This window comes from Ranitomeya variabilis, chromosome 2, assembly GCF_051348905.1.
Source record: "Ranitomeya variabilis isolate aRanVar5 chromosome 2, aRanVar5.hap1, whole genome shotgun sequence".
NCBI lineage: Eukaryota > Metazoa > Chordata > Amphibia > Anura > Dendrobatidae > Ranitomeya > Ranitomeya variabilis.
Window position 1 is genome coordinate 1,101,116,848 of NC_135233.1, and position 21,470 is coordinate 1,101,138,317.

Sequence of the window (21,470 nt, forward strand, 5' to 3'; positions counted from 1 at the left end):
CAGGGGACCAATCAGCAACATCAGCACCCTTCTTAGTCAAATCAGTCAATGGCTTAACAACATCAGAAAAACCAGCAATAAATCGACGATAAAAGTTAGCAAAGCCCAAAAATTTCTGAAGACTCTTAAGAGAAGAGGGTTGCGTCCAATCACAAATAGCCTGAACCTTGACAGGATCCATCTCGATGGAAGAGGGGGAAAAAATATATCCCAAAAAGGAAATCTTTTGAACCCCAAAAACGCACTTAGAACCCTTCACACACAAGGAATTAGACCGCAAAACCTGAAAAACCCTCCTGACCTGCTGGACATGAGAGTCCCAGTCATCCGAAAAAATCAAAATATCATCCAGATACACAATCATAAATTTATCCAAATAATCACGGAAAATGTCATGCATAAAGGACTGAAAGACTGAAGGGGCATTTGAAAGACCAAAAGGCATCACCAAATACTCAAAGTGGCCCTCGGGCGTATTAAATGCGGTTTTCCACTCATCCCCCTGCTTAATTCGCACCAAATTATACGCCCCACGGAGATCTATCTTAGAGAACCACTTGGCCCCCTTTATGCGAGCAAACAAATCAGTCAGCAGTGGCAACGGATATTGATATTTAACCGTGATTTTATTCAAAAGCCGATAATCAATGCACGGCCTCAAAGAGCCATCTTTCTTAGCCACAAAGAAAAAAACGGCTCCTAAGGGAGATGACGAAGGACGAATATGTCCCTTTTCCAAGGACTCCTTTATATATTCTCGCATAGCAGCATGCTCAGGCACAGACAGATTAAATAAACGACCCTTAGGGTATTTACTACCCGGAATCAAATCTATGGCACAATCGCACTCCCGGTGCGGAGGTAATGAACCAAGCTTAGGTTCTTCAAAAACGTCACGATATTCAGTCAAGAATTCAGGAATCTCAGAGGGAATAGATGATGAAATGGAAACCACAGGTACGTCCCCATGCGTCCCCTTACATCCCCAGCTTAACACAGACATAGCTTTCCAGTCAAGGACTGGGTTATGAGATTGCAGCCATGGCAATCCAAGCACCAACACATCATGTAGGTTATGCAGCACAAGAAAGCGAATAATCTCCTGGTGATCCGGATTAATCCGCATAGTTACTTGTGTCCAGTATTGTGGTTTATTGCTAGCCAATGGGGTGGAGTCAATCCCCTTCAGGGGTATAGGAGTTTCAAGAGGCTCCAAATCATACCCACAGCGTTTGGCAAAGGACCAATCCATAAGACTCAAAGCGGCGCCAGAGTCGACATAGGCATCCGCGGTAATAGATGATAAAGAACAAATCAGGGTCACAGATAGAATAAACTTAGACTGCAAAGTGCCAATTGAAACAGACTTATCAAGCTTCTTAGTACGCTTAGAGCATGCTGATATAACATGAGTTGAATCACCGCAATAGAAGCACAACCCATTTTTTCGTCTAAAATTCTGCCGTTCACTTCTGGACAGAATTCTATCACATTGCATATTCTCTGGCGTCTTCTCAGTAGACACCGCCAAATGGTGCACAGGTTTGCGCTCCCGCAGACGCCTATCGATCTGGATAGCCATTGTCATGGACTCATTCAGACCCGCAGGCACAGGGAACCCCACCATAACATCCTTAATGGCATCAGAGAGACCCTCTCTGAAATTCGCCGCCAGGGCGCACTCATTCCACTGAGTAAGCACAGCCCATTTACGGAATTTCTGGCAGTATATTTCAGCTTCGTCTTGCCCCTGAGATAGGGACATCAAGGCCTTTTCCGCCTGAAGTTCTAACTGAGGTTCCTCATAAAGCAACCCCAAGGCCAGAAAAAACGCATCCACATTGAGCAACGCAGGATCCCCTGGAGCCAATGCAAAAGCCCAATCCTGAGGGTCGCCCCGGAGCAAGGAAATCACAATCCTGACCTGCTGAGCAGGATCTCCAGCAGAGCGAGATTTCAGGGACAAAAACAACTTGCAATTATTTTTGAAATTTTGAAAGCAAGATCTATTCCCCGAGAAAAATTCAGGCAAAGGAATTCTAGGTTCAGATATAGGAACATGAACAACAAAATCTTGTAAATTTTGAACTTTCGTGGTGAGATTATTCAAACCTGCAGCTAAACTCTGAATATCCATTTTAAACAGGTGAACACAGAGCCATTCCAGGATTAGAAGGAGAGAGAGAGAGAAAGGCTGCAATATAGGCAGACTTGCAAGAGATTCAATTACAAGCACACTCAGAACTGAGGAAAAAAAAAAAAAAATCTTCAGCAGACTTCTCTTTTCTCTCCTTTCTCTGTCAATTAATTTAACCCTTTTTTCGGCCGGTCAAACTGTTATGGTTCTCAATGGCAAGAGAACATAGCCCAGCAAACATAAGAACTAGCTCTTGGAAGGATGGAAACTAAACTGACCATGAACTAAACCTGCCGCAACAACTAACAGTAGCCGGGTAGCGTAGCCTGCGTTTTATCCCTAGACGCCCAGCGCCGGCCGGAGGACTAACTAATCCTGGCAGAGGAAAATATAGTCCTGGCTCACCTCTAGAGAAATTTCCCCGAAAGGCAGACAGAGGCCCCCACAAATATTGGCGGTGATTTTAGATGAAATGACAAACGTAGTATGAAAATAGGTTTAGCAAAATTGAGGTCCGCTTACTAGATAGCAGGAAGACAAAAAGGGCACTTTCATGGTCAGCTGAAAACCCTATCAAAACACCATCCTGAAATTACTTTAAGACTCTAGTATTAACTCATAACATCAGAGTGGCAATTTCAGATCACAAGAGCTTTCCAGACACAGAAACGAAACTACAGCTGTGAACTGGAACAAAATGCAAAAACAAACAAGGACTAAAGTCCAACTTAGCTGGGAGTTGTCTAGCAGCAGGAACATGCACAGAAAGGCTTCTGATTACAATGTTGACCGGCATGGAAGTGGCAGAGGAGCAAGGCTAAATAGCGACTCCCACATCCTGATGGAAACAGGTGAACAGAGAGGATGATGCACACCAGTTCAATTCCACCAGTGGCCACAGGGGGAGCCCAAAATCCAATTTCACAACAGGGTACCACTCCTTTCAGCTAAGAACAGGAAACTGAGGCTACAATTTGTACAAGCTCATCGAAATTGGACAGTAGAAGATTGGAAAAACGTTGCTTGGACTGATGAGTCTCGATTTCTGCTGCGACATTCGGATGGTAGGGTCAGAATTTGGCGTAAACAACATGAAAGCATGGATCCATCCTGCCTTGTATGGAGCATCTTTGGGATGTGCAGCCGACAAATCTGCGGCAACTGTGTGATGCCATCATGTCAATATGGACCAAAATCTCTGAGGAAGAAGAATTGAGGCAGTTCTGAAGGCAAAAGGGGGTCCAACCCGTTACTAGCATGGTGTACCTAATAAAGTGGCCGGTGAGTGTATATATCCCCCATACACTCATTATTGGCGCAATATCTGCTATTTCTGTATACTTTATTTTCCTGGTTATAATTATAATTATTATTTTAAATCTAGGAAATGCGACAGGGAACATAAGTACAACTGCACCACTAGTTACGTCCTCCACATCCCCATCAGTTTCATCTTTCACAACAGCAGCAGTTCCATCCAACTCATCAGAAGCAGCAACATCCTCCACATTATCAGCATTTCCTTCTTTCGCATCAGCAACAGTTCCATCTAATTCATCAGAAGCAGTTACTTCCTCACCATCAGCAGCAGCAGTTCCGTCCACCACATCAGCAGCACTTCCATCTTCCACATCAGCAGCAGTTCCATCCACCACATCAACAGCACTTCCATCCACCACATCAGCAGCACTTCCATCCACCACATCAGCAGCACTTCCATCCACCACATCAGCAGCACTTCCATCCACCACATCAGCAGCACTTCCATCCACCACATCAGCAGCACTTCCATCCACCACATCAGCAGCACTTCCATCCTCCACATCAGCAGCACTTCCATCCACCACATCAGCAGCACTTCCTTCTTCCACATCTGCAGCACTTCCATCCAACTCATCAGCAACACTTCCATCCACATCAGCAGCACTTCCTTCTTCCACATCAGCAGCACTTCCATCCAACTCATCAGCAGCACTTCCTTCTTCCACATCTGCAGCACTTCCATCCAACTCATCAGCAGCACTTCCATCCACCACATCAGCAGCACTTCCTTCTTCCACATCTGCAGCACTTCCATCCACCACATCAGCAGCACTGCCTTCTTCCACATCAGCAGCACTTCCATCCTCCACATCAGCAGCACTTCCTTCCTCCACATCAGCAGCACTTCCTTCTTCCACATGTGCAGCACTTCCATCCTCCACATCAGCAGCACTTCCTTCCTCCACATCAGCAGCACTTCCTTCTTCCACATCTGCAGCACTTCCATCCACCACATCAGCAGCACTTCCATCCTCCATATCAGCAGCAGTTATCTCCTCCACACCAGTAGCACTTCCATCCTCCACATCAGCAGCACTTCCTTCTTCCACATCTGCAGCACTTCCATCCTCCACATCAGCAGCACTTCCTTCTTCCATATCTGCAGCACTTCCATCCTCCACATCAGCAGCACTTCCTTCTTCCACATCTGCAGCACTTCCATCCACCACATCAGCAGCACTTCCTTCTTCCACATCTGCAGCACTTCCATCCACCACATCAGCAGCACTTCCATCCACCACATCAGCAGCACTTCCATCCTCCATATCAGCAGCAGTTATCTCCTCCACATCAGCAGCACTTCCTTCTTCCACATCAGCAGCACTTCCATCCTCCACATCAGCAGCAGTTACCTCCTCCTCACCAGCAGTATCTCCTTCAACTTCTTCTCTAAGGACTTTGGCTACCATCACCACACCTGTGATGTCAGGTAAGGTCAATCATTTATACATTGTTCTTACGTAACACGTACCGTATTTCTGTGGCTTGTATATTTAATATTGTATTATATTGTGACATTTAGAGATGTCAATCTCTCAACCAGCATGTCATTAAGGGTTATTCCCCAAACCACACGTTAACCTCTACCTATAAGATATAGGATTGCTGGGGATGAGGGATGTGTGTCTGACTACTGGGACTGGCAGTGATCCCAAAATTGGGGCCCTTGAACCCCTAGAATGTGACTTTCCAGACCCATATTGATTGGAGTAACGATGTGCATGTTGACCTTTGCTCCATCCATTGTCATTGAAACAAACAAAGCAAATTAAGTCTATTCAGAAAGAGTCCGAGAAATATCACTTAAAACGTTTTTCCAAGTCGCCACAACCAACAAAACCTTTTCTGGTCACACTCCAAATATAACTCACAATATATGACAGTGAAGTACCACAAGGACAGAGCTCCTTTCTGTAATATATTTATTCTACAGTACTTAATATTTAGTACACCGAGCCCAATTCAAGTTTCACCAATTTTGGCTTCATCTAGGGCCACGATAACTTATCATTTATACCAACCGTCCATCAAACATAATTAAAATTCAAACAGAAACACATTTAAACCTATGTTTATATAGTGGAAGCGTCATGAAAATGAAGTTTTGAATGTGTTTTTATTTTCGTAGTTTATGTTTGATGCACATACTTATTATAAATAATGGGCGGAGAGACAAGTTAGCCCCAGATGAAGCCAAAGTTGGTGAAACTCTATTTGGGTTTGGTGTAGTGAATATTTTTAATGCTGTTTACATTTAATTTCTTGTAAATAGAATGAATATATTGTAGACAGAAGCTGTGTACTTGCGATACTTTAGTATTGCGGGATGTTGACTTGCGCTCTCTGAATATCCCGTAGGACGATGAGAAGCTGAGGCTGAGTTCACTCCATTATGAGAAATTCAGCAAGTGAAAGAGTAAACCCTATGGATTGTTTTGAAGATCCTCAGTTCCTAATCTGTGAATTACGCTGTTATATTTTGTGTTTCACTGTCATTGAGACTACTGGAGAAATCGGAGTGCAACACTGTCCTTTCCCCGGCAATGCCACAGAGGTCGAGCCTGCGCACTGCTGTTCCTTTCAAGTGTTCTTTTCTCATTGTTCCAGAGCCCCAGTGGTTGCATCTACAGCAATCAGCAAGTTATCCCCTGTCCCACGAATATGGGATAACCTGTGATTTTGGCAATAACCCTTTAAGAATGTCATTGACAATGCAGCTCCTTCTCCCTATCACAGCAGAAACTCCCAGCACAACCTCACACAGCAGAAGTACATCAGCTGCATGCATCCGCACACATGTCTGTTGTGAATTAGACTTTTTTGGCTCCCTCTTGTGGTCACTAGTGATATGACTCTGGGATTGTCTTTCCTCAGTTTGGCACCCACCTGGGTCGTTAGTCCAGGGGAGTTGCTATATAAGCTTCCTGGATTCTCAGTCCAGTGCCTGGCATCGTTGTAATCAGATCCTTTCTGTTTGCTCCTGTCTGCTGGTCCTGTTCTTGCAAAATTAAGCTAAGTCCTGCTTCCTTGTTTTTTGGTTATTTGTATGGCTCTTATTTTCTGTCCAGCTTGTACTAAATGTGATTCCTGATTTTGCTGGTAGCTCTAGGGGGCTGGTATTCTCCCCCCGGGCCGTTAGACGGTTCGCGGGTTCTTGAATATCCAGCGTGGAAATTTTGATAGGGTTTTTGCTGACTGTATAAGTCATCTTACTATATTCTGCTATTAGTCAGTGGGCCTCTCTTTGCTAAATATCTAGTTCATTCTTACGTTTGTCGTTTCTCCTTACCTCACCGTTATTATTTGTGGGGGGCTTGTATCCAACTTTTGGGGTCTTTTCTCTGGAGGCAAGAAAGGTCTATCTTTTCCCTTCTAGGGTTAGTTAGTTCTCCGGCTGGCGCGAGACGTCTAGAACCAACGTAGGCACGTTCCCCGGCTGCTGCTATTTGTGGTGCTAGGATTAGATATACGGTTAGCCCAGTTACCACTGCCCTATGAGCTGGTTTTTTATGTTTGCAGACTTGGTATGTACTTTTGAGACCCTCTGCCATTGGGGTCATAACAGTATGCCAGGCCAAGGTTGAATGTTTAATGCATTGCAGAAGTGGGATAATAAGAAAGGAAATTCTGAATTTTTTTTTTTTTTTTTTCTCCTCTCTTTGTTCCTCCCCTTTACCTCTGAGTGGCTTGTGCTTGCTGCAGACATGAATGTCCAGACCTTGATTACAAGTGTGGGTCAGCTTGCTGCTCGTGTGCAGGGCATACAAGATTTTGTTACCAGTAGTCCAATGTCTGAACCTAAAATACCTATTCCTGAACTGTTCTCTGGAGACCGATTCAAGTTTAGGAATTTCAGGAATAATTGTAAATTGTTTCTATCTCTGAGACCTCGTTCGTCTGGAGACTCAGCTCAGCAAGTTAAAATTGTTATCTCTTTCTTACGGGGCGACCCTCAGGATTGGGCCTTCTCGCTAGCGCCAGGAGATCCGGCATTGGCAAATATTGATGCGTTTTTTCTGGCGCTCGGATTGCTTTACGAGGAACCCAATCTTGAGGTTCAGGCAGAAAAAGCCTTGCTGGCTATTTCTCAGGGCCAGGATGAAGCTGAAGTGTATTGCCAAAAATTTCGGAAATGGTCCGTGCTTACTCAGTGGAATGAGTGTGCTCTGGCCGCAAATTTCAGAAATGGCCTTTCTGAAGCCATTAAGAATGTGATGGTGGGTTTCTCCATTCCTACAAGTCTGAATGATTCCATGGCGCTGGCTATTCAAATTGACCGGCGTTTGCGGGAGCGCAAAACTGCTAATCCTCTGGTGGTGTTGTCTGAACAAACACCTGATTTAATGCAATGTGATAGAATTCAGACTAGAAATGAACGGAAAAACCATAGACGTCAGAATGGGTTGTGTTTTTACTGTGGTGATTCTACACATGTTATATCAGCATGCTCTAAACGCCTAACAAGGGTTGTTAGCCCTGTCGCCATTGGTAATTTGCAACCTAAATTTATTTTGTCTGTGACTTTAATTTGCTCATTGTCTTCCTACCCTGTTATGGCGTTTGTGGATTCAGGTGCTGCCCTGAGTCTTATGGATCTGTCTTTTGCCAAGCGCTGTGGTTTTGTTCTTGAGCCTTTGGTAAATCCTATTCCTCTTAGAGGTATTGATGCTACGCCATTGGCGGAAAATAAACCGCAGTTTTGGACACAGGTAACCATGTGCATGACTCCTGAACATCGGGAGGTGATTCGTTTTCTTGTTCTGCATAAAATGCATGATTTGGTCGTTTTGGGTCTGCCATGGTTACAGACCCATAATCCAGTCTTGGATTGGAAGGCAATGTCTGTGTCAAGTTGGGGCTGTCAGGGAATTCATGGTGACTCCCCGCCGGTGTCTATTGCTTCCTCTACTCCTTCGGAAGTTCCTGAGTATTTGTCTGATTATCAGGATGTATTCAGCGAGTCCAGGTCCAGTGCTCTGCCTCCTCATAGGGACTGTGACTGCGCCATAGATTTGATTCCAGGTAGTAAATTTCCTAAGGGAAGACTATTTAATCTGTCTGTACCTGAGCATACCGCAATGCGTTCGTATATCAAGGAGTCTCTGGAGAAAGGACATATTCGTCCGTCTTCTTCCCCTCTTGGTGCGGGATTCTTTTTTGTGGCCAAGAAGGACGGATCTTTGAGACCTTGTATTGACTATCGGCTTCTGAATAAAATCACTGTTAAATTTCAGTATCCTTTGCCTCTGTTGTCGGACTTGTTTGCCTGGATTAAAGGTGCCAAGTGGTTCACCAAGATAGATCTTCGTGGTGCGTACAACCTTGTGCGCATTAAGCAGGGAGATGAATGGGAAACTGCATTTAATACGCCCGAAGGTCATTTTGAGTACTTGGTGATGCCTTTTGGGCTCTCTAATGCTCCTTCAGTGTTTCAGTCCTTTATGCATGATATTTTCCGGAAGTATCTGGATAAATTTATGATTGTTTATCTGGATGATATTCTGGTTTTTTCTGATGATTGGGACTCGCATGTAGAGCAGGTCAGGATGGTATTTCAGGTTTTGCGTGAGCATGCTTTGTTTGTTAAGGGCTCAAAGTGTCTCTTTGGAGTACAGAAGGTTCCCTTTTTGGGGTTTATTTTTTCCCCTTCTGCGGTGGAGATGGACCCAGTCAAGGTTCGAGCTATTCATGATTGGACTCAGCCCACGTCAGTTAAAAGTCTTCAGAAGTTCTTGGGTTTTGCTAACTTCTACCATCGTTTTATCGCTAATTTTTCTAGCGTTGTTAAACCTTTGATGGATATGACCAAGAAAGGTTCTGATGTTGCTAACTGGGCTCCTGCAGCCGTGGAAGCTTTCCAAGAGTTGAAGCGCCGGTTTACTTCGGCGCCTGTTTTGTGCCAGCCTGATGTCTCACTGCCCTTTCAGGTTGAAGTGGATGCTTCTGAGATTGGGGCAGGGGCCGTTTTGTCACAGAGAGGCCCTGGTTGCTCTACTATGAGACCTTGTCCCTTTTTCTCTAGGAAGTTTTCGCCTGCTGAGCGGAATTATGATGTTGGCAATCGGGAGTTGTTGGCCATGAAGTGGGCATTTGAGGAGTGGCGTCATTGGCTCGAGGGTGCTAAGCATCGTGTGGTGGTCTTGACTGATCACAAAAATCTGATGTATCTCGAGTCTGCTAAACGCCTGAATCCTAGACAGGCCCGCTGGTCATTGTTTTTCTCCCGTTTTGACTTTGTGGTCTCGTATTTACCAGGTTCAAAGAATGTGAAGGCTGATGCTCTTTCAAGGAGCTTTGTGCCTGACTCTCCTGGAGTCGTAGAACCAGTTGGTATTCTTAAAGAGGGAGTTATCTTGTCAGCCATTTCTCCGGATTTGCGACGTGTGTTGCAGAGATTTCAGGCTGGTAGACCTGACTCTTGTCCACCTGACAGACTGTTTGTTCCTGATAAGTGGACCAGCAGAGTCATTTCCGAGGTTCATTCCTCGGTGTTGGCAGGGCATCCGGGAATTTTTGGCACCAGAGATCTGATGGCTAGGTCCTTTTGGTGGCCTTCCTTGTCACGGGATGTGCGGTCATTTGTGCAGTCCTGTGGGACTTGTGCTCGAGCTAAGCCTTGCTGTTCTCGTGCCAGCGGGTTGCTCTTGCCCTTGCCTGTTCCGAAGAGGCCTTGGACACACATTTCCATGGATTTCATTTCAGATCTTCCGGTGTCTCAGGGCATGTCTGTCATCTGGGTGGTATGTGATCGCTTTTCCAAGATGGTCCATTTGGTATCTTTGCCTAAGCTGCCTTCCTCTTCCGATCTGGTTCCTTTGTTCTTTCAGAATGTGGTTCGTTTACACGGCATTCCTGAGAATATTGTGTCTGACAGAGGATCCCAGTTTGTTTCCAGGTTCTGGCGATCCTTTTGTGCTAAGATGGGCATTGATTTGTCGTTTTCGTCTGCCTTTCATCCTCAGACTAATGGACAAACGGAGCGAACTAATCAGACTCTGGAGGCTTATTTGAGGTGTTTTGTTACTGCAGATCAGGATGATTGGGTGACCTTCTTGCCGTTGGCTGAGTTTGCCCTTAATAATCGGGCTAGTTCCGCTACTTTGGTTTCGCCTTTTTTTTGCAACTCTGGTTTCCATCCCCGTTTTTCCTCGGGACATGTGGAGCCTTCTGACTGTCCTGGGGTAGATTCCGTGGTGGATAGGTTGCAGCAGATCTGGAATCATGTGGTGGACAACTTGAAGTTGTCACAGGAGAAGGCTCAGCGTTTTGCCAACCGCCGCCGCGGTGTGGGTCCCCGACTTCGTGTTGGGGATTTGGTATGGCTGTCTTCTCGATTTGTTCCTATGAAGGTCTCCTCTCCTAAATTTAAGCCTCGCTTCATCGGTCCTTACAAGATATTGGAAATCCTTAATCCTGTGTCCTTTCGCTTGGATCTTCCGGTGTCGTTTGCCATTCACAACGTGTTCCATAGGTCTTTGTTGCGGCGGTACGTTGTACCTGTGGTTCCTTCTGTTGAGCCTCCTGCTCCGGTGTTGGTTGAGGGCGAGTTGGAGTACCTGGTGGAGAAGATCTTGGATTCTCGTCTCTCCAGGCGGAGGCTTCAGTATCTGGTCAAGTGGAAGGGCTATGGTCAGGAGGATAATTCCTGGGTGGTTGCCTCTGATGTGCATGCGGCCGACTTAGTTCGTGCCTTTCACGCTGCTCATCCTGATCGCCCTGGTGGTCTTGGTGAGGGTTCGGTGACCCCTCCTTAAAGGGGGGGTACTGTTGTGAATTAGACTTTTTTGGCTCCCTCTTGTGGTCACTGGTGATATGACTCTGGGGTTGTCTTTCTCAGTTTGGCACCCACCTGGGTCGTTAGTCCAGGGGTGTTGCTATATAAGCTTCCTGGATTCTCAGTCCAGTGCCTGGCATCGTTGTAATCAGATCCTTTCTGTTTGCTCCTGTCTGCTGGTCCTGTTCTTGCAAAATTAAGCTAAGTCCTGCTTCCTTGTTTTTTGGTTATTTGTATGGCTCTTATTTTCTGTCCAGCTTGTACTAAATGTGATTCCTGATTTTGCTGGTAGCTCTAGGGGGCTGGTATTCTCCCCCCGGGCCGTTAGACGGTTCGGGGGTTCTTGAATATCCAGCGTGGAAATTTTGATAGGGTTTTTGCTGACCGTATAAGTCATCTTACTATATTCTGCTATTAGTCAGTGGGCCTCTCTTTGCTAAATATCTAGTTCATTCTTACGTTTGTCTTTTCTCCTTACCTCACTGTTATTATTTGTGGGGGGCTTGTATCCAACTTTTGGGGTCTTTTCTCTGGAGGCAAGAAAGGTTTATCTTTTCCCTTCTAGGGTTAGTTAGTTCTCCGGCTGGCGCGAGACGTCTAGAACCAACGTAGGCACGTTCCCCGGCTGCTGCTATTTGTGGTGCTAGGATTAGATATACGGTTAGCCCAGTTACCACTGCCCTATGAGCTGGTTTTTTATGTTTGCAGACTTGGTATGTACTTTTGAGACCCTCTGCCATTGGGGTCATAACACATGTCCCTCCATACATCTCACTGCATGTGGCTGTTGTGCAAATCTCAAACCACCTCCAGTGACAACATGTAGTCTATAGACATGACTGTAGTGAAAGTGGCAGAAGTGCGGGTACTGATCGGGTGATCGAGAGCAGGAGGTCATCACTCATCTCATGGGAGGAGGTTTGGGGAGTTATCAACGGTAATGGAGACAATGAATCCAAATGCATCAAAATATCCACAAACATTTGTCCCAATTAACCATTTTACAGCCCTAGATAGATACGGTGAATATAAAAGTCTACACACCCCTGATAACATCCCAGGTGTTTGTCATAATTTTACTAAGAAGAATCATTTCAGAACTTTTCTCACCTTTATTGCCACCCAAAATCTGTAGAAATCATTGAGAAATAAACTAAAATAATTTCGAGGGGGAAATATAAATACTAAAACAAAAATAATGTGGCTGCATAAGTGTGAGCACCCTCTTATAATTGGGGATGTGGCTGTGTTCAGTATTAGCCAATCACATTTCTTCCCATGTTACATAGTAGTCAGCTCTCAGCCGCCGTCATTTCCAGCCATTCTGATTAACCCCAGAGAAAGTGTCGCTGCTACAGGAGGATTTTCCTGACATTTTCTGGCTATAAACAGCTGACAACACAGCAAAGGACCTCAGTGTGGAAACTTATCAGTAGGAGAAGATGTCAAAACGTTTACCAGGCATAAGACCTACCATGGACACTGAAGACGTCGTCAAGTAGGGTCCTACATATGGCATAGTGGTGACATTTTAGAGAACTGAACAGTCCTCAAAATTGATGAAAATACAAGAAGAAAATTTGTGTAGGAGGCTGCAAAAGGAGGACAGCAACAATAAAAGAGCTGCGGGAATTTTCTGACCAGTTCTGGTTGTGTTCTGCATGTGACAACAATCTCTTGTATTCATATCTACGGCCTGTGGGGTCAGGGGTAAGAGAAAACCTTTTATTACAAAGAAAACATCCGACATCCAAAGCCTCCATCATGTCTGCCAGAAGCAGGAAACATGTTATGTCTGATGACTCCAAGGGTCATCAATCCAAAGGGTGCAAAGCTGACACCGCACATCACCAGAAAATCACCATCCTCACAGTGAGCCATGGTGGGGACAGCATTGTGCTTTGGAGCTGTTTTTATGAAGAATTCTAAATATCACTAAATTTTGCATGAAAACCTTCCGGCATCTTCTAAAAAGCTGAAGATGAAGAAGAATTTCACCTTTCATTGCAACGGCCCTAAGCGACCTTCAAATCAGCAAAAGAAAGGCTTCTCCAGAAGAAGATGGAAGTTCTGAAATGTTCCAGCTGGAGCCCAGACCTGAACCCAAGGGGCAATCTGTGGTGACCTGAAGAGGGCGCTGTACACAGGAGATGTCCCCGCAATCTGACAGATGTGGAGCTGCAGCAAAGAGGAGCAGTCAAAGATCTCCAATTCTAGATGTGCCGAGCTGGTAGACTCCGACCCAAAAACAGTGAATGCTGCCAGAAATGAACATGGGGATGCAACAAAGTATTAGTTTGCAGATTTATGCAACCACATTATTATAATTCATTATTTAACTTTTTCCACCCGAAAAGATTTCAGTTTGCTTCTTGATGGATTTGCAGAGTCATTCTATTTTTTGGATGTGCCACTCTTGCTACATCTGGTAATAATAAGCTGAAGATCGAGTACCTTTGGCTGAGACCCCAGCGATCAGCTGTAATGTGTGGCAGGACCACCAGTTAGTGTTCCTTTTTCCTGCAGCGCTCCCGCAGGCGACACGGGGTATTACACAATTCTGATTGATGCTTAGATAGAATGTTCTGTATAGTTCTCTAACGCTCCGGTGTTGGTGATTGTTACAGGTGACAAGTTATTGGAGCACCTGCTGAATTCATCATCCCAGGTAAGTCCTGCACCTGCTTTAACCATTTGCTTCAGTGCACGGACATCACGCAACGCATCATTCATTATTGCAGCGATATTCACACTGGCAGATACCGCTGCAGCTATCACTGGGAGGTGTGCAGCAGAAATGCCCATGTGAACGCCGCCTAAAACGTAACTCCTCTGCCTGCCAACTAGAGATGCCGAATTTGTGGCGCCCTGGTCCGGTATCCAGCCCTGTCCTCCATGGCTGATGGGCTTCACTTCTGTGTCGGCGTCCTGGGCACCTCCGGCATTTACTAGGCACCACCATGCTATGATGCTGAGGATGCAGATGTGGAGATCGGCCACCATGGAGGACTCGACTGGACGCGGCGCCAACTGAACTGTCCATCTCTAGATACAATACGTAAAATATGATGACTAGAGATAGACCCAGAGGTGGGATCTGCACCCATCACACATGTATGGATATTTAGGATGCATACCCATCTTATCTATCTGCATTGCTGACTGTTTCCCTGTGACTGTATACATGTTCTCGCACAGAATACCTCCAATTCCACAACCGCCAACATCCTGGATAAACTATGGGGACTAATGGCGTCAGGGAACGCACTCCAGGAGAACCGTGTGCTCACGATCTTGGATATTCTTCAAAATGTGGCAAAAAATCCAACACAAAGGAATCTCCAGCTGGATGTGGAAACCGTAAAAGTGAGTGTCGCCGTGTCATACAGGGGCAATGTAGTCATATGGTCCCCAAATCTCCGCCAGATATCCTGTAAATGATGTGGGACTGTGCCAAGCGACCCTCTCTACCGCTCTCTACCGCTCAGCGCCGCTGGCTGGAGTGTGCTCACTGCCTGTGACATGCTGCGCACAGCTGCGCTCGGCACGGTCTGCGCCTCTCCTGTGCCACGCACTTCCCAGAGCTCCAGAGAGATCTTTATACAAACTACATGGCAGAGAGAAATTGCATAAGTATCTGCACCCATGTAGAGGCCTGCGGGCTGGTTTACTAAATGTGTGTTTTAGTCAGTGCAGAGCAAGGACCGTCCACCAGTGGCACGATACAATACAGTTATGTGAAAAGGTGTTCACCTCCTTCCTGATTTCCTATTCTTTTGCACGTTTGTCACACTTAAATATTTCATACCACCAAACAAATGCAAAGGTTAGACAAACATAACACAAGTAATCACAAAATGCAGTTTATAAATGAAGATCTTCATTATTAAGGGAAAAAGAAAAATCCAAACCTAGAGGGCCCTGTGTGAGAAAGTGATTGCCCAACTTAAAACATAAATTAACTGTGGTTTATCACATCTTTGGGAAGCTGAGTTCACATTCACTAGCCACACCGAGGACTGATTACTGCCACACCTGTTCTCAATCAAGAAATCACTTAAATAGGACCTGCCTGACAAAGTGAAGTAGACCAAAAGATCCCTGAAAGCTAGACATCATGCCATGATCCAAAGAAATTCTGGAACAAATGAGAAACAAAGTAACTGAAATCTATCAGTCTGGAAAAGGTTATAAAGTCATTTCTAAAGCTTTGGGACTCCAGCGAACCACAGTGAGAGCCATTATCGACAAATGGCGAAAACATGGAACAGTGGTGAACCTTCCCAGGAGTGGCCGGCCAACCAAAATTACCCCAAGAGTGCAGCAATGACTCATCCAAGAGGTCACAAAAGACCTCACAACAACATCCAAAGAATTGCAGGCCTCACTTGTCTCATTTAAGGTCAGTGTTCATGACCGCCATAAGAAAGAGACTGGGCAGAAATGGCTGCATGGCAGTTTCAAGACGAAAACCACTGCTGAGCGATAAGAACATAAAGACTCATCTCAGTATTGCCAGAAAACATATTGATGATCCTCAAGACTTTGGGAGAATACTCGGTGGACTGAAGAGACAAAAGTTGAAATTTTTGGAAGGTGTATGTCCCATTACATCTGGCGTAGATTTAACACAGTAAAATATGGTGGTGGTAGTGTTATGGTCTGGAACGTTTTGCTGCTCCAGGACCTGGAAGACTTGATATGGTAAATGGAACAATGAATTCTGCTATCTACGAAAAATTCTGAAGGAGAATGTCCGGCCGGCTGTTCATGACCTCAAGATGAAGCGCACTTGGGTTATGCAGCAGGACAATGATCCAAAACACACCAGCAAGTCCATCTCTGAATGGCTTAAGAAAAACAAAATTAAGACTTTGGAGTGGCCTAGTCAAAGTCCTGATCTTAATCCGATTAAGATGCTGTAATGACCTTAAAAAGGCAGTTCATGCTCGGAAGCCTCCATTGTGGCTGAATTACAGCAATTCTGCAAAGATGAGAGGCCAAAATTCCTCCACAGCGATGTAAAAGACTCATTGCCAGTTATCATAAAAGCTTGGCTGCAGTTGTTGCTGCTAAGGGCGGCCCACCCAGTTATTAGGTTTAGGGGGCAATCACTTTCTCACACAGGGCCCTGTAGGTTTGGATTTCTTTTTCCCTTAATAATAAAGTCCTTCATTTATAAACTGCATCTTGTGATTACTTGTGTTATCTTTATCTAACATTTACATTTGTTTGGTGATTGGAAACATTTCAGTGTGAGAAACATACAAAATAAATTGAAATCAGGAAGGGGGTGAACACTTTTCCACACATCTGTAAGTTTACCTGTCAGCAGTTGTTTAATTGCCGTGTTCCTCAGACAGACCCAAGTAAATGAGCTGCTGTGTACATGTGACAGGGACAGAAGTACTGTTCTTTTCTGGTCACCGGATGGTAATATTATACAGACTGGGTGATAACATAATATTTTCTTCTCCTGCAGATGTCTCTTTCCATCTTCAATGATCTGATCCCCAATATCCCCACAAATTCCTCCATCAACGCCAACAAGCTTCTTGGCCCAACGCTGCTGGAAAGTATGGAGAATATTTTCTCCTCCATGGCAGCTGCTGATGAAAGCTTTAACGTGTCTGGGGAAAATGTGGACTTTTTCTGCTCTGCATTGTCCTGTGAGGAGCTGGATGGCAGCCGTGCAGTGGCCCTTCAGTCTGGGGCCAGTCTACACCTGTCCGTCACTCAGTCTAATGTCTCCTCTGTCTGCTACGTCAATGCTTTGTCCATGACCTACAGACCACGGGATCAAAGCTTCAGCAGCCGGTATGAGGGAGAGGATGACACGTCCGGTTCCTCTTTCTTGGCCAGTGATATATGGACATATGTCATCAATGCACATAATGTTAAGTACAACATGGAGAACATCAGCATGGTCATCGCGTGTGACAACACCACCTGTGACCACACCGCCACATGCGTCTATTGGAATTTTGACCATAAGATGTGGTCTGCAGATGGCTGTGCCACCAAAGTGATTAATGGAGTCACCAACTGCCTGTGCCAACATCTCACATCCTTCTCCATCCTAATGTCCAAGTTTATCCCCGGGAGTTCAAAAGATCATGACCTACTGAACTACATCACAACCGTAGGCCTTTCCATCTCCATCGGGTCTCTAGTCATCTGCATGTCTATCCAGGTCATCCTCTTACTGCAGATCGGGAACTGTCTCACCTCGTACAGACAAGTGGCCATCCTCCACATATCCGTCTTCTTGTTGGTCGGCCACGCCTCATTTTTGTTGTCTGGTTTCATCAACAGTCTAGGGAAGTTGTGTGTAGGCCTCACGTTCCTGACCCATTTCTCCCTCTTGGCTTTCCTCTCTTGGACTTTGGTCCAGGGCTTGTTTTTGACTTGTCGATTAATTTTTGTCTTCCACCACGTCACCATGAAAGAATTCTGGACTCTCTCAATGGTTCTGGGCTATGGTTGTCCTTTGGTCATATCCTTAGGAACTTTCCTGGCATATTTTCCACATCGGTACAAGAGGAAGGATGTGTGTTGGTTGGATCCTCAGTCTGGGGCTTTGATGGCGTACGTCATCCCCACATTTCTGATCATGCTTGGAAACCTCATGGTCCTCATAGTTGTCATCGTGAAGCTCCTCCGACCGTCAGTGTCTGAGGGAAAGAGAGAGGATGACGAAGTGGTGAAGAAGATCATGAAGGCTGTTCTATTCTGCACGCCCCAATTTGGGCTCACCTGGGCTATCGGGATCCCCATGTATTTTGCGGAAACTTCTATATTTCTACACTACATATTTGCCCTTCTGAACCCTCTCCAGGTAATTTCTCTTAGAGCCACCACAACCGGATATGATGAGTGGAAGGCTTCCCCATACTGCTCGCCGTCAGGTAACTCATTTTTGTAAAATGTCCTTTATTGACCCCTTCCTGACTTCGGACGTCCAGGTGCATACCATCTCTGGTCCCCATCTGTGGAGCGTGCTCAGAAGGTGAGCCTGCACCGTAACTGGCAGATGATGCTATATTACAGATATTTGGTATCGTTGGGTCCATCTATGTCTGATCTATAAAAATATCAAATTGAAACACCAGAATTTCATTTTTATGCAACTCCACCAAAATAAAGTACCTCAAAATGATTTACCTTATACTTCTATGTATACCCCTTAATAGCTTCATTCCAGTGCACAGAGCTACTGCAGAGAAAATCTGTGCTGCCTCCGATGGTCCGCAGTGGTACTACAAATTATATGTCAATTGTAGGAATGTGGAAAGATATCAAAATCAAGGAAGATTTAGCAAAAACTGAACAGTTCTGCATGAGCCCCTCACTTATACAATGTAGAGAATTCATGTCCCCCGTTACCAGCCTTACACTGGGGCATATCGGGCCCACCAGACTAAATTATTCCAAAGTCCCCCAGTTTACCGCACTGTATGATGGGTGTTTACTGCAAGTAACAAGTCACATCAGCAGCTGCACTATGGTTCCTACATTGTGGCTGCCATCGTCCTGTGACTGATGACTGTCTGCAGTGGTCCTTATATTTCGCTCCTATTATCCACGAGTCTCGGAAAGTATCATTCTCACGTCTTCTCCCCTTTCTTCTCGTAGGGATTTTTCCTTCTGCTTTTCGGATGTCTTCTGGATAAAAAGGCGAGTATTATTTCTTTACCAAACCTCTTCATTTCATGAAGAGTCCCTGCATTGTTAAGGGGTGTGAATACATCTGCAACCATTTTTTTTTATTATTATTATTGTTGCGATTAATAAAAATAAAAACAAAATCTTCTGTCGTTTTTTGAGTACGCAGCTCCTATGCAGAGCCATGTCTCTATCTTCATGCAGTCTGATCTGGCACATTTATTACTCTTTTCTCTGATTTCAGATACTGTGGCTCCGGACATCATTTTTTTTTGTTTGTTTTTATTTCTTATGGCTTTTGTGCATTTTTTGGGCTGGTTTTCCAGTCCCAGTCATTATTTAGGTTTGTGCCTGGGCAGTTTTCACTTTCCATACTTTTGGAGAATGTTTGCGCTGTTTTACCCCAGCTCCGCAGGGAAGGACAGAATCTGTTTTGTGGGACATTTTGCATCTTATTGATTGGACCGTGCGATGTCCCCCGTTATATCTAACACATACGCCCGTCTGTTGTAGGTGACGGAAGTCGTCCGGAAATGTTTCCTAAAGAATCTTCCTCCTAAATCCTCGGTAATGAGAAGTTCCGACCTCCAGCAACAATGTATCAGTGCAAGGCTCCACGGTGATACAGTTTAACGAGGCGCACATGTATGGGACTAGTGATGTGCGGGTTATATATGGCGGCATTATAGCAGGCAGCGCTTTATTACTATCCATTGCTTTATATTAATTGTTATTTTATCTCTTATTCCTTTTTCTTCTTTCCGATATCATTTCTTACACTTTCTGACTCTGACACAACAAGACCGTATACTGGTCAGCAATGTGTAATACTATGATATAATGCTGCCATATGGTGCCATTATCCTATGTAACACCGCTATGAGATTGTGTGAGACAATGGAGGGCCAGATAGGGATCGCCGTGTGCCTCGTATTGGAAGGCGTTGGTCCGTTCAGATGACGATCAGTTAGATTTGGGATTTATACCCCCATTTGTGGTTAGGATGATGGAGGTGGTCATCACAGGTTCTTCCGTTCTCCTAATTGCACGTATGTTGTATGTTGCAGCGTTCGTACGATCATCAGATATCGGCATCTCACAAATGACGTTGGCAGAACTTTCTCCGACAGGAGAGCTGCGTGCGCTAACATGGAGGTCAGCAGTGAAGAAGTACGACCACGAGAGCGACCGATGAGGCGAAACGGACCAACAGTCAGATCCCAGGTTGTCAGCGCTCCCTGTCCACAGACATCAGATCTCCTGCCAACTTACCATGGCTCTGAGAGGGCAACACTTTATAGACAGATATCTCTGCACATTACTATTGATCACCGTTCCTGACTGCAGCTCTGGTGATCGTCCAACCTTACACATGGGAAAAGGATTTATACAAATGTCACTTGTCACTAATAAAACTTCAATCTGCAATCTTCACTCCATATTAGACTTACTGGCTTGCAATTTGTTGTCTAATACAAGTTTCAGATTTTTTTCTCTTGTAGGAGTGTCTCTTCCAGTAATATAGGCTGGATGTGAGATCTGTGTGTCTCTTCCAGTAATATAGGCTGGATGTGAGATCTGTGTGTCTCTTCCAGTAATATAGTCTGGATGTGAGGTCTGTGTGTCTCTCCCAGTAATATAGGCTGGATGTGAGGCCTGTGTGTATCTCCCAGTAATATAGGCTGGATGTGAGGTCTGTGTGTCTCTTCCAGTAATATAGGCTGGATGTGAGATCTGTGTGTCTCTTCCAGTAATATAGTCTGGATGTGAGGTCTGTGTGTCTCTCCCAGTAATATAGGCTGGATGTGAGGCCTGTGTGTATCTCCCAGTAATATAGGCTGGATGTGAGGTCTGTGTGTCTCTCCCAGTAATATAGGCTGGATGTGAGGTCTGTATGTTTCGCCCAGTAATATAGGCTGGATGTGAGGTGTTATGATCCTTAGTGGTTGAGGATCACAAATAACTCCAGCTAAGTAACAAACATAGGACAAGCTCTAGGGAGGTGGCAAACTGGACTGACCGCAAATCTGAACCTATCCAAACACACTAGAAGTAGCCGGTGAACGTGTCTAAAAATCCTAGACGTCCCGAGCCAGCCTGAGGAACTAACTACCCCTAGAGAGAAAGGAAAGACCTATCTTGCCTCCAGAGAAATAATCCCCAAAGATATAGAAGCCCCCAACAGATAATAACGGTGAGGTAAGAGGAAGGCACATACACAGGGGTGAAAGCAGATTCAGCAAATGAGGCCCACTAACACTAATACTAGATAGCAGAAAAATAGAAAAGGGAATCTATGCGGTCAGTAAAAAACCCTTACAAAATATCCACTCTGAGATTTCAAGAACCCCCACACCAACTAACGGTGTGGGGGGAGAACCTCAGTCCCCTAGAGCAATCAGCAAGCGAGGAAATCACATTTTAGCGAGCTGGACTAAAAACATAATGAACACTGATAATCAAAAAATGATCAAACAAAAACTTAGCTTGTCTTGGAGAGACTGGGAGCAAGGTAGACACAAGGAATCTGAAGAGCACTGAATACATTGATAGCAGGCAAGGAACTGAGTA

At 45.0% G+C, this 21,470-nt stretch overlaps 1 protein-coding gene across 1 annotated transcript; it reads left to right on the forward strand.

Moving 5' to 3' along the window:
- Positions 1-12,998: 12,998 nt before the first annotated feature.
- On the forward strand, positions 12,999-20,292 carry LOC143804084 (adhesion G-protein coupled receptor F3-like). The gene is made up of 7 exons (XM_077281820.1): positions 12,999-13,116; positions 13,862-13,902; positions 14,433-14,600; positions 16,717-18,072; positions 18,870-18,911; positions 19,413-19,466; positions 19,967-20,292. The coding sequence occupies exons 1-7, from the start codon at positions 12,999-13,001 to the stop codon at positions 20,003-20,005; spliced, it is 1,818 nt and encodes a 605-aa protein (XP_077137935.1). The 3' UTR covers positions 20,006-20,292.
- The last annotated feature ends 1,178 nt before the right edge of the window (positions 20,293-21,470 follow it).